The 14,150-nt window shown below is 34.7% G+C and overlaps 1 protein-coding gene across 7 annotated transcripts in view; it reads left to right on the top strand.

The window, feature by feature from the left end:
• Window positions 1-14,150, top strand: part of NOL4 (nucleolar protein 4) — a 129,802-nt gene that overhangs the window by 95,653 nt on the left and 19,999 nt on the right. For all 7 annotated transcript variants that reach the window (XM_087961696.1, XM_087961697.1, XM_087961695.1 and 4 more), the window contains one exon: window positions 7,568-7,684. In XM_087961696.1, coding sequence (XP_087817822.1) covers window positions 7,568-7,684 — 117 coding nt within the window. The remainder of the gene's footprint in view (window positions 1-7,567; window positions 7,685-14,150) is intronic.

Raw genomic sequence — 14,150 nt, 5'->3', positions numbered from 1 at the left:
ATTTTGCATCTTGACTTTATGACACATGTTTTGTCATTATCATGGTTAAAAATAGTTCCATGGAGTTTAATGGATCTTATTCCTAGGAAACTCAATATTGGATTGCAGCCTAAGTAAGCTATTACTCAGTCTTGCCACTTAGAAATGATTAAATTTCACAAAGTTTTAATGATAAATTGTGTTTGGGGACATTGTAATTTGTAACATACCCTTCTTGGGAGTCCATTTTAAATCTAATTGAATGGTGCATAATGAAACCTTTATAGCAGACAAAACTATAAATTATGAGATGCATCTGGTGGCAAGGTGAGACAGCACCCTAATGTCCAACTTTTGGTCATTTACAATGGTCCTTCTAGTCTTTTCTTTTAATATTTCTATATTTTTTTAAAAGCTACATTTCCCCAAATATCTCTAATATAGAATTTTATCATTTTCTGATAATTATTCTGTAACAGAAGTTTTATGCATAAACAAATAATATTAAGATTCAAGTCATCTATACTGACTACTAAAACAACAGGTGGAATAAGGTAGATTAGGAGAGAAAAACCTCAGAACACACAGCTTAGCCAGTTTAAGGAGATGCCAGACTATAAAGCTTGATTGTACATCAGGAAATAGTTATAAGTGAGCTATGGGTAACAAGTGGATTCAAAAACAAAATGCTTCATCTCTCAAAGAAGGTCTTGTGTTCACTTCACCAAGAAGATTTGGAGCGGGCATACCCACCTGCAAGTTAAGGCAGTTCTGGGTTTAACAGGGGCAGAATCATTTTCTTAAGCAGAATTTTATTGCATAATGAGTGATGCTGGGGGTTTTCCAGATCATTAGGTCAGTGCAGATTGCCATTTCTTCAAAAGTACAATGCTTCTCTATCCTTCTCCATCTCAGATTGCAGGAATCCATCTACAATGTTAATTTTGGGCTGTGTGAAGAGGGAAGACCTCCAAATCTTATTGTGCATTCAGCTCCACATTCCTTAAATGCCAGATAAAAACTGATAAACTGATCCTTGTTGAGGATCCCAGAAGGAATTATTTTTCACTCCCTCTCATGAGAGTTCCAATGTAATGTAGTAATTAATGTCTTGACCTGGGACTGGAGAGACCAGAGTCATAGAAATTGGAGATATTTAAGTTATAAAATCTATTTATTTAAAATGTCCTCTTTTTCCCAGAGAAGATAATATTTACAGAAAAGCTAGACCAATGTAAGAAGAATGGCACAGGCCTGATTTGATGCTAGGTTTTATTTTTTTTAATAAGTGCCAGATTGTTTTGAGATAGAATGTGTTGAAATTGGCAATAAGAAAGAAGAGTCTCCATGGCAAATTTGATGGAAATAGATTGAAGGAGGTTGGAATAACAGTTGGCAAAGGAATGACTATCACCTAGGCTGATCTCTAAAGCTAAACAGCATCAAACCTGATTAGAAACTTGGATGAAAGATATTGTTGCTCATTGCAAGAAGTGACTGCTTCCTGCTGAACAAGCAGAGTTTGTTGCAGAATCTGGAGAAATATAAGACTGCCATTGTCTAGGGATAAAGCTCAGTTAAGAAGTGAATGCAGAGGATTAATTAAAGTTGGATTAATTAAAGTTTGGAGGAGAGATGTAGGAGGAATATACACAACACATTTTCTTTCCTAACTTGGTTTTAGGTAATTGGCTAATTTGAGAGACCAAGCAAGGAACAAAAGTAAGTCTTTCTTCTGATGAAACTTTTCTAAGTTTTTATTTTCAGCTAACTATATATATATAACTATATATAACTATATATAATTATACACACACACGTACATGCACACACACTATAAATGTTTCACTTCATTTTTTTCTAGCTATCAGTTTTTTAATCCTGCCATTCAGACAGCGTATTTGCTATGTAAGATAAACAGATATACCAACAATATTTATCCTTGTTTATATCTTATTCTGAATCAGTCTGTTTGTCTAGGTTCATTTATTGTTCACTATTTTCCTAGGAGAAAACTTAGGTGTTTTGCCATACCTATTAGCCTTAATAGAAGAGCTCTTTATGAGAGTAAAAATAGAAAGTGAAAAATCTGGGTTAATATGAAATATTAAGAAGACAAAGTTAATGTCAACCAATATACCTAATTAATTTACAGTTGACAGGCAAGTAAGAATGGTAGCTGGTTTCATTTTCTTTAGCTAAATAAGAAAGATTAACAATATGCTGGAGTAACAAGGAGAAAAGTAATCTGAGGCAGGAAGACAAATAACATAAGATTGTAAAGGATAAGGATCTTTTTTTCACGACAAAGATCTGAATAATTAAAGAAATCATCTTTTCAAGAGTAATTAGCTATGAAGTATAAGCCTTGAAAAAGAGAATGAGAAATAAGATAACCAAAAATATGGTTGCTAAGAATATCACAGCATATAAGAACAAATAAAAACTCCCTTGGGCTGACAATTAGAAATTAAAAAAGCATGTATGTGGACATTTGGTGTGAGTATAGAAAAATGACAATGCTTCACACAGTTGAGGGAAATGGAAGTAGAAGACTTCTATTTCCCTTAATACATTATCTGATGTATGTGGATGTTATCACATAAATCATGGAAAAATCCTTGGAAGAATACAGATGAGGTTGAGGTTGAGATGGTGAACATTGTTAGGAAGTCACAAGGAGTCAAGCCTGACTAGATGTCATCTCACTAATTTAAGAAGTAGAAGGGAGGATTAATTAATCTGTCTTGCTGGTAACATGTCTGTATTTCTAGCTGAGAATAATCTTGCATATACAGTATTTGCAGCTGATATAAGTTAAATGATTGGAATGAGGACTGCTGACACTTTTAACCCATAAGGGCAGAAATGTGTTAATGCTTGTGTTGATATTCTTAAGATGAACGAAACATACTTACTTAGAAACAAGTTTAATTTATATTTTAGGACTCCTTTCCTAAATTTTGGTAGAATTATTCATATGATGAGAACATGAAAAAACATTAACAAAATTTCATATACATAGGAATTCATACCCAAAGCTCTAAATAAATCTCATTTTATTTAAAAAGATTACAAGGAATATGTAGTTTTTGATTAATTGAAATCTGAGTTAAAATAATCCTTTCACAATATTCTCCATTAAGTTTTGATAGTGGCAGTTTGCTAAATCTCTCTTCTCATTACCCTTCCTTTATGAAACATCAGCTTTGCATGAATACCTGTCTCAGAAAAAAGTAACCTAAATTGATTAGGAAATCCTTAACAGATACATGTGTTACATTGCTTTACTTTTGCTCTGTCGACGTGTGTATGCATTTATTTTTGCATGTAGCCTTCCCCATGTCACTGTGACAGGAATAAATTGGGTCACAAGTTGGTATTATGTACATGCATGCAGCTGGGAGGGCGGGTGTCTTTATAATTAGCTAGAAAGTATTTGTTGCTTCTTTACATTTTGTGATTATAATTTTTCTGGAAATTGGAAAATTATTGTTGCTTTATAACCATGTAGAACATAGATAAATGCTCTAAACCTGCTATGGGGCTAATTTTGTTCAAAGGTCTCTTTTCAAAATAGTCAGCTGTGGTTGCCCTCCTTCATTTTGCTAATAATTACTTACTGATGTTTTTCTTCTTCTTAATTCATATGCAACATGAATTAAAAAACACTGAAACTGCTATCAAATGCAATATTGCAAGGATCAAAATGATAACATCAATATATGTCAATTTGCTAAGGATATGAGACAACATTAAAGTAAAACAATATCGGGACATCCAACAGAGTGCAGTGCTGTTCTTAGTTTGTAATGAAAATGCTGTTCAAATATGCACATTATGTTTATTTGAATTGCATGTCTCTTATAATGAATATTTCAAATACATGCCACCACTATTCTCAAGATATACTTTGCAGTCTTAATTCTATAACAGGATGTTGGTGAGTAGTTTTGATTCTGTTGTGGTATTATGATTGAATTATATCTTTTTTTAGACATTTGAAATTTAATTATATATAAATGAAGGAACAATTCTATATCCCACTACCAGAATTATTGAACACTTTGATACTAAAAAATAAAGTAAGGCATATATTTAGAACACATTTAGAGGATATATGTGTGAGAGAAACATGTTATTTAACAGGCTGAACTGATAGAACATAAACATATTTGCCTTCTAACCTGAAAATATACTTAATTTTTTTCATAAATGTACATATTTTGTGTATATTGAGGTAAAAATATGGTACGCATAAGATTTCATTTTTAAACATTGTTTTAGAAATATTGGGCATGGAACAATTACTGCCTTAAATATAATTATTGTAATCTAATCTAAGCCTGTGCATTTGCCCTTTCTTTTACATTTGGGAAAGATACTGTAGATATTTATTACATTTATATATAATGAATAATGTTATAATTGATTAATTATCATTATAATATCATTACAATTGTTTCTCTGTACGTTCATAAATCTCTAAATTTGACTATAAGTAATGGATTTTTCAGTGTAAGATTTTGGATATTGTTATTAGGCCAATGATATATGCAATTTTTGAAAATTCAAAGGATTTTTGATAGAATATTGTACTTGTGTAGATATATGCAGTGCTAAAAAGTTATCACACATTTCAATTAGTTTAATCTAACAGAAATGATAGATTTTGAGGTCAAGTAATTTATCAGAACAGGTCATTAAAAGTATGAAAGAAAGCTTGCCTTCCTTGTATTTTATGGCTTGCACATGGATTTTATTCAAATAAGGTAGTAATAAATGAGATGAACATACAGTATATACTGCTAAATTGTTAATGTAATAATATTTCCACCCTAAACATTCATAATCTTCTAATCATTAATATCAACAATAATAACACAAAAGTAAAAATCTTAATGCTTTGAATTAAACCTTGAATTTTCAAAAGGTAGCAGGATTTTTTGTTGTTGTTAATTGTCCCTGACAATAGAAGTTCAGCTATCAAGATCTGACTTGATTTATATGGGAAGACAATGATCCAATAAGAACCTGAATGTCCTATAAAATTCAGTGAAGGCCTACCTATTTATATGATCATAGCAATTTAGTGAATGAATTCTTTTATTTAGAAAGGTACAAAATACAGGATAGTAAAGTTTTATTTTTCTAAATATTTTTTTTATTTTTTATTTTTAGCTCCTTATTTACAGAACAGTATGTTTTCTCCAAGTTTTCCAATACTCTGTATTTTGTAAATGTTGAATCTTATGCAAGGATCTAAGAGTGTTTGAAGTGAGCATGAGCGAGACTGTATACATGTGTTTATATGCAGAATATTTTAAGTGAAGTAAGAGTAATTTACTCTTGAATGACTTTCCCCTGTAGGTTAGAGTGGACTTTTCCATTACAAAACATCTGCCTTTCTCTGGGTTTAAGCAACAAACCTTTAAAAATAATAAAATAAATTGAGTGTGTATGTAATAGAAAGTTCTTATGTACAATTATGCAAACTTCTTGGACTGGGGAAATAACTCCATTCTCCTCTAGATTGTACCAAATCTTATATGTTACTTTCCTCTGAAATAGAAAAATTCAAGATGGCATTCCTAATGACAGTAATAGGTAATTTCTGGGATGGTTACTCTAATTGAAAGCATTTATGCTAAACCATCCCTAAAACAGTATGATCTTGGAGAAGAATGAAACAATTCATTCCTGAATCTGTGAGCATTGTATTTCAATACATTTATGTTATGTTTCATTTGCTGCATTTGCTACAGTAGGAATGCCTATTATTTTAAAATTTAAAGTCCAGCCCAGTCAAAGTAAGTATTTCTAAGTCCATTAATTTCAGAAGGAAAACTGGTATGTCTTATGTGGGTGAAACTCATTTCTTATCTTGGAAATATGAAAATATAACAATCTTTAATAAAATATACTGCCAGTTAGGCTTTCATTTTAATTTGTTACATTTCAGTCTTCTTTTTCCTGTTTATCTATTATATTTCAGTACTAAAGTTAATTTATTACTGAATTGCCAATTTCAATATATTCAGTACTCAAATGAATGGATAGTTCACATTTGCAATAATAAACTACAACCAACAGCATAGAAACAAAATCTGCATTATTTTCTGAAACATGCAATCTCTATGAATGGACAACAGATTTCCTCTTGCAGGAGCTGTTGCCCCTGTGATTCCCTCCAGGAATTTAGGAGCTATTAGTGAAATCTATTATACAGAAAAAGAAAACTCCTCCAGCATAATGACTTATACTACTTGATTTCCCTTAGTCACATGGATACTGAGAAGAATGGACTATTATGATGGGGGAAAATGGCAGTATTGGTAGAGAACACAATAGTGAGAGCAGGTTTCTTTTCCTTTTCTTATTGACTCTGTTTAAAATAATTGCTTGCCTGTGCCACTTGCAATGTGCAAAGGATATCTAAGACAGATAACTCTTACTTAATATGAGTGACATGTTGACTTGTCTGTAGCAAGGTTGTTAGAAGGGTGAGAATGAAGTCTGTCACTTAGCAGTACTACCAACTCTATTGATATATGTGCATGATTATGTGTCTGGTACTCAACTTATGTTTTGACTCCAAATTAACCCTTGGGAACAAAAATATTACCTATATTTGTTTCTATAGGTATTCAATTGGGTGTTTTTTTGGAAAATGAATACATGAGTAATATAAATAAATCAAAATAAATGAATTTCATTAATGATGAAAATAGTATTCCATTAAAATTTGACTTTATAAAAATGTTAATGACTCTGATTTGTGTCAAAACTAATAATTTACAGCTTTTGAATACTTAAAGGGTTAAGACATCTGCTATAGTAGGATTCAGTTTGTCATTGTAATAAAAAGTATTACAAACACCTTTTTATTCTTTAAAGAAAGCTTACAACCCATTGGATAAATCTGTATACAGTTTTTTATATATTTCTTCAACAAAATTAAATTGCTTAAAGATTATGGCTTTCCCATATTTTGAAGATTTTCATTTGCAAAACTAGTTAAAGAGAAAAGCATAAGGATATAGTAGTAAAACATATATTATTGTAATATTATTATTAAACCTTGTTATATTTCAATAATACTATTAATTACTTAATATTTATATAACACACTTATTTTAAGCCCTTTATACTCATTTTCTAATCGTAATCCTTACAACAACACTGAGTCAGCATTGTTATCCATGTATTGTGCTGAATTATTGGAATTAGGAAGGAGTGCCATTCCATTAATGGCAAGGGTAAGAAATAGGGAGTTTTGAATTCAAAATCAATATTTTGGCCACTATTTCACCAGTGTTGATGAAATGTTGATATATCACAGACGCCTCTTCAACATGCATTATCTCTATAGTTATGTATGAGAGTCCACATGGAAATATGGAAGGAGAATCATGTGTCTGAGGATCTGTGGATGAACTACAGGTGTAATCTCCAATTATCACTTTTCAGTTTTGACAGTCCTTATTTCTACTTTTTGTTGAAATAAATTAAGTAATTGCCTATTGACTTCTTGTCCACATGATTATGAATAATCTTTTTATATTCTCTCTCTTTTTCTTTTCCATAGTCAAGACCCATTCCCTCACATCTTACTTCTGCAGTAGCTGAGAGCATCCTAGCTTCTGCCTGTGAAAGTGAAAGCAGGAATGCTGCAAAGCGCATGCGATTAGACCGACCGCAGCAGGTACGGTGATGTTTATGAGAAATGGGGAACATGAGATGCATTGTTCAGTTGTCTGAACAAAAAACCAAAATAAACATAGAGAGGTAAAACCTGTAAAGAAATAATAGGTATTTTTTCTTATAATTTTTCTTAAAGACTCTATTGTTATGGTTTTTCCAGTTGAAAGTGATATTGTATGTGTGGTATATTGTCATATGAGAACTCTCAGTCTATTTATACAGCTTTGAGTAACTTTTTGTTGTTGTTAACCTAATCTTACCTAGCTTTTTCTTTGGTAATATTACACTACTAACTAGAGCATACAAAACATTTGCTAGACCAATACTCGAATACAGCTCATCAGTCTGGAACCCACATTATGTATCTGATATTAACACAGTTGAGAAAGTGCAGAAATATTTCACAAGAAGAGTTCTCCACTCCTCTACTCATTGCAGAATACCTTATGCCACTAGACTTGAAATTCTAGACCTAGAAAACCTAGAACTACGCCGCCTTCGGTCTGATCTAAGTATAGTATATAAAATCATACATTGCAATGTCCTACCTGTCAATGAATACTTCAGCTTCAACCATAACAACACAAGAGCAAACAATAGATACAAACTCAAGGTTAATCACACCAAACTTGATTGCAGGAATACGACTTCAGCAACAGAGTGGTCAATGTCTGGAATACTCTATCTGACTCTGTGGTTTCTTCCCCAAACCCCAAAAACTTTAACCTTAGTCTGTCTACTATTGACTTCAACCCTTTCCTAGAGGTCTGTAGGGGGCATGCATAATTGCACCAATGTGCCTACCATCCCTGTCCTATTGTTTCTTTTATTCTTTTTATTTTTCTTATATGTATCCATGTATTCTTAACTATGTTTTTACTTATACCTATTATTTTGTAAGCAATTGACAAACCAAATAAATAAATAAAAATAAAAATAAACTTTTCTAAAAGAGGGCAGGAAATGTCTTATGTTTGTATTGGAAAGAAACAGGAGAAAAGTAGGGATAGGAAAATACATAGGCTTCAATCAATATTCGATTACCCATATGCTCAATTGTTTTTGGTTAAATCACACTTGTAACATGATTTGAAAACATTTTGTGAAAATTTGAAAATTTAAAAAATGGTTTGTCATTGCATACTGAAAGTGTCATTGTCAATATTTTATTGTAAAATAACAGACATAAATAGCTACTGTATAGCATATTAATAAAGACATCTCCACTGCTTTAGTGAGAATCTTTGAAGTGTCATGGACAAAGTTATTAAAAAAATTGCATTTTTAGTCTATTTAAATATAAAACTATGCCATTGTAATACATGTGTAACCCCCCTCCCCATTGTATATATCACTCAGATTGGTTAACAGTAAGTCTAAAATCAGCTACAAAATTATCTAATAAGATCAAGCAAAAACAACAACAACTGGTAACATCTGTAAATAAAATGTTATTGTATGAACATCTTTACGGAAAAAGGCCAGTCTGTTATTTTTGAATCAGGGACTTTCAGAGTTTGTGTGCAGTCCCTGAGAAAGATGCCTCCTATTTGTTGTGGCTATTATCACTATTGATGGAAACACAAGATAAGTCTTGTGTGTGTGTGTGTCTCTCTCTCTTTTAAACCGATGGAGTTGTCTTCAGAAATGGGTTAGAATGCTTTTTGTACTCCTTGGACAATTCATATATTTTAGTTGCTTTGGTTTTTAATGGATGTTAAAGTGAGCTAATTATTATTTCATTTCTTTTGTCTTTAAAAATTAATAGGGAGGATCACAATACAGGATACAGGGATCATTGAATGTTTATGTAGTATCTCAGATACAAAACATTTGCCTATTTCTAAATTTATAAGGACAAATTTAGACTCTTCAGTGTTGTCAAGATACTCTAGGTTTTGATACTGTGTTCATGTATACAGTTAAGCTGTGAATACTTCAGAAATGATTATACCCAGAGCTTCAGAACTCACATAAACACAGATCTTCTTTGCTATTCTTTAGACCAGTGGTCCCCAACCTTTTTTGTACCAGGGACCGGTTTCAAGCAGAAAATTTTTGCAAGGACCGGGAAGAAGGAGGGGGCTTTTCCTGTCGCCGCAGCTATTCTGAAACGCCCGTTTCACCCCCACCCCCACCCCGCCCGCCCGCTTCAATCCACAGTGTCCCGTTCTGCCTGCCTGCCTGCCTGCCTTAGTTTCTGGTTGTTTGGGAGCAGCTTCGGCTGAGAATAATAACTATTCGCTCTTTTACTCAGCCGAAGCTGTTCGATTCAACCATTAACGAAGGCAGGCAGGCAGGCAACTGAGCACTGGGTTGAATCCAGCAGCGGCGGGCGGCGGACGGGCGGGCGGCGGGCGGACGGGGTGGGGGTGGGGAGAAACGGGCGCTTCGGCGACAGGAAAAGCCCCCTGCTTCTTTGAAGCAGTTTCTTCCTGTGCTGGTGGAGGAGCGAGAGAGAGACTGAGAGAGCTGACCCAGAGAGAAGGACAGGCTTCGATTGCTTCCTCCCTCCCCTTCTTTCATTTGTGTCCTTGATCCCTGATCCCAGCAGCATTCACCGAAGGTGAAGAAAGCCGCCATTTTTAAAAAAATTCTTTGCGGCCCGGTAGAGAGTGCTCACGGCCCGGTGCGGTCCGCGGCCCGGTGGTTGGGGACCCCTGCTTTAGACAGTACAATCTTTTTCTCCCTGTGCTGACATTGTACTTTAAGAAATCTCATTAAGGCCAAGACTTTCTAATCATTTTTTAAAAATATGCAAGCTAGTAAAACAACATCTGCTTCATTTTACTCTCTATCTGCTATCTCTGATACAATGAAGAGAGAATGAATATATTTATTCATACATTTATATGATTATATAAAGTAGTCCAAATTAAAGTTACCCAAAACTTGAAACAAAGCTGTACTAATGTATAATTGCATGTACATCTTTAGCGTAACCTACTTGACAGCAACCCAAAAACATTTTCCACCTAACTAATTACTGCTTCACTTCTCTCTACTCATCTCCATAATGCTATGGTACAGCAATCTGTCCAGACAATGACCACGGTAACCTGTTCTGACAAAGGATCCCTCAGAGCAAGACATTTGATCCAATTAGCTATTTCTAAGAGTCAGGCTGACCATTCTTTTGCCGTAGTGCTTCAGATTGGTGGTGGCTGCCATTACAGAGAAGCTCTGGGAAATGCTCAAAAGAAAAACAATGCTAATCTGCAACTCCGGAGGAGCATCAGGTAGAGGTCCCTCATATGTTTCCATTCCTAATTTGAATGAGATAGAATTTATTAGGATTCTAAAAGGAACAGCCCTGCTTGGAAAGCTGATGGTAGTAAAACCAGCCTACTTTGAAAAGGATACAGTAAAACAGGGAAAGGGCATAAAATGGTAACACAAATTATCAACCATCTGGAATAACTTTATCTGAGGAAATCTTCTAACTATGGTCACTGTCAGTGACCTATAGGGTGAGAGGCAGTATGCTTCTAAATAACATTTGTATCACAAACATTCCAAATAACATTTCGCTTCCTGTAGACTAGTTGACTAGTTTGGGAGTAGAATATTGAACTGGAGAGGTTTTTTATTTGATCCAGTGGGATTACTTTCACATTCTTGAAGATACACCTATATTCTTGTGTAAAAAAGTACTCCATATATTCTTGTAATATAAGTATTGGCTGCTGTCCATACTGGAACTTTATTTTATGTAAGTTGAAGCATACTGAGCTCTTCTATTTAACTAGCACATGATCTTGGAGGGTTAATGCATTTTTATTCAGATAAAGTTCCCCGAACACTTAATGTTAATGGGATTTAATGAACCAAATCAACAGCCAAACAGCATCTAATCCCTGTTTAGAAATAAAATTTTCCATCTCTACTGATCGCATCAACTCTGTAACCTTATTGAAATTGAAAGAAATTCTTGGCCACTTTGATATGCCAAAACACTCAGCTATAATTTGAGCTTTTAAGTTTATTGCTCATAAAATTTAAACTGGGTCAAGCCCAGAAGAATTAAACCTGATAGAAAACACAACATTATGTCAAGATGGTTCTTTACTAGATTACATGCAAAAAACAGCATTGTCCAATCAGACCAAGGATACTAAAGAAATGCCCTCAATCCCCATTTGCACAGCTGGTCACATTCAGCAACTAATGGACTTGGATAAGGATGTGCATTTCTATTTACACCAAAAGTTGCACCTCTTTAGTTCTTGGATCAGAATGAATGCATTGCAAATTGGCTGAAAGTTTGTTGCTATGCAATATTTGTATTGACATTTTTGCTGCAAGATTTATGATGGCTTGAGTTGCAACTTATATCAGATACACAGAATACTTGGCTATAGGTAATATTTCATAAAAAGCTTCATTTGTTTAATAACAGTAGATAATAGACCCCTGGATTATACAGTATAGATAGTCCTTGACTTACAATTACAACTGAGTCCAAAACTTCTGTTGTTAAGTGACACATTTGTTAAGTGAATTTTGCCCCATTTTTTACCTTCCTTGTCAAATTTGTTAAGCAAATCACTACAATTGTTATATTAATAACACAGCTGTTAAGTGCATCTGGCTTCCTCATTGACTTTGCTTTTCAGAAAGTTGCAAAGGGTGATCACATGACCCTAGGACACTGCAACCATCATAAATATGAGCTAGTTGTCAAGGATCTGAATTTTGGTCACATGACTATGGGAGTGTGAAAAATGGTCATAAGTCATCTTTTTCATTGCCACTATACAGGTGAAACTCGGAAAATTAGAATATCGTGCAAAAGTTCATTTATTTCAGTAATGCAACTTAAAAGGTGAAACTAATACATGAGATAGACTCATTACATGCAAAGCAAGATAATTCAAGCCGTAATTTGTCATAATTGAGATGATTATGGCTTACAGCTCATGAAAACCCCAAATCCACAATCTCAGAAAATTAGAATATTACATGCAATCAATAAAACAAGGATTGTACATAGAACAATATCGGACCTCTGAAAAGTATAAGCATGCATATGTACTCAGTACTTGCTTTGGGCCCCTTTTGCAGCAATTACTGCCTCAATGCGACGTGGCATGGAAGCTATCAGCCTGTGGCACTGCTGAGGTGTTATGGAAGACCAGGATCCTTCAATAGAAGCCTTCAGCTCTTCTGCATTGTTCGGTCTCATGTCTCTCATCTTTCTCTTGGCAACGCCTCATAGATTCTCTATGGGGTTCAGGTGAGGCGAGTTTGCTGGCCAATCAAGCACAGTCATTCCATGGTCATTGAACCAGGTTTTGGTGCTTTTGACAGTGTAGGCAGGTGCCAAGTCCTGCTGGAAAATGAAGTCAGCATCCCCATAAAGCTCGTCTGCGGAAGGAAGCATAAAGTGCTCCAAAATCTCCTGGTAGACGGCTGCGTTGACCCTGGACTTAATGAAGCACAGTGGACCAACACCAGCAGATGACATGGCTCCCCAAATCAACACAGACTGTGGAAACTTCACACTGGACTTCAAGCATCTTGCAGTGTGTGCCTCTCCATTCTTCCTCCAGACTCTGGGTCCTTGGTTTCCAAATGAGATGCAAAAGTTGCTCTCAACAGAAAAGAGGACTTTGGACCACTGAGCAACAAATCAGTTCTGTTTTTCTTTAGCCCAGGTAAGACGCTTCTGATGTTGTTTGTTGTTCAGGAACAGCTTGACAAGAGGAATACATTTGAAGCCCATGTCCAGGATCTGTCTGTGTGTGGTGGCTCCTGATGCACCAACTCCAGCCTCAGTCCACTCCTTGTGAAAGTCCCCAACACATTTGAATGGCCTTTTCCTGACAATCCTCTCCAGACTGTGGTCATTCCTGCTGCTTGTGCACCTTTTTCTTCCACACTTTTCCCTTCCACACAACTTTCTATTAATGTGCTTTGAAACAACACTTTGGGAACACCCAACTTCTTTTGCAATTACCTTCTGAGGCTTTCCCTCCTTATGGAGGGTGTCAAGGATGGTTTTCTGCACAACTGTCAGGTCAGCAGTCTTTCCCATGATTGTGAGTCCTACTGAACCAGACTGAGAGACCATTTAAAGGCTCAGGAACCCTTTGCAGGTGTTATGGCTTAATTAGCTGATTAGAGTGGGACACTTTGAGCCTAGAATATTGAACCTTTTCACAGTATTCTAATTTTCTGAGATTGTGGATTTGGGGTTTTCATGAGCTGTAAGCCATAATCATCTCAATTATGACAAATCATAGCTTGAACTATCTTGCTTTGCATGTAATGAGTCTATCTCATCTATTAGGTTCACCTTTTAAGTTGCATTACTGAAATAAATGAACTTTTGCACGATATTCTAATTTTTCGAGTTTCACCTGTAATTTTGAACAGTCACTAAATGAATTGTTGTAAACTGAGGACTTCCTGTATTAGCATTCCAATGATGGGCAATGATAAAATAATTTTCCAAACAGGAAATT

The sequence above is a fragment of the Notechis scutatus genome, chromosome 3, assembly GCF_049901735.1.
Source record: "Notechis scutatus isolate UNSWTSFEM ecotype Mainland chromosome 3, rNotScu1.2, whole genome shotgun sequence".
Classification (NCBI taxonomy): Eukaryota; Metazoa; Chordata; class Lepidosauria; order Squamata; family Elapidae; genus Notechis; species Notechis scutatus.
The sequence above is the reverse complement of the archived record's forward strand: the minus strand, read 5'-3'. Positions and strand labels throughout refer to the sequence as shown.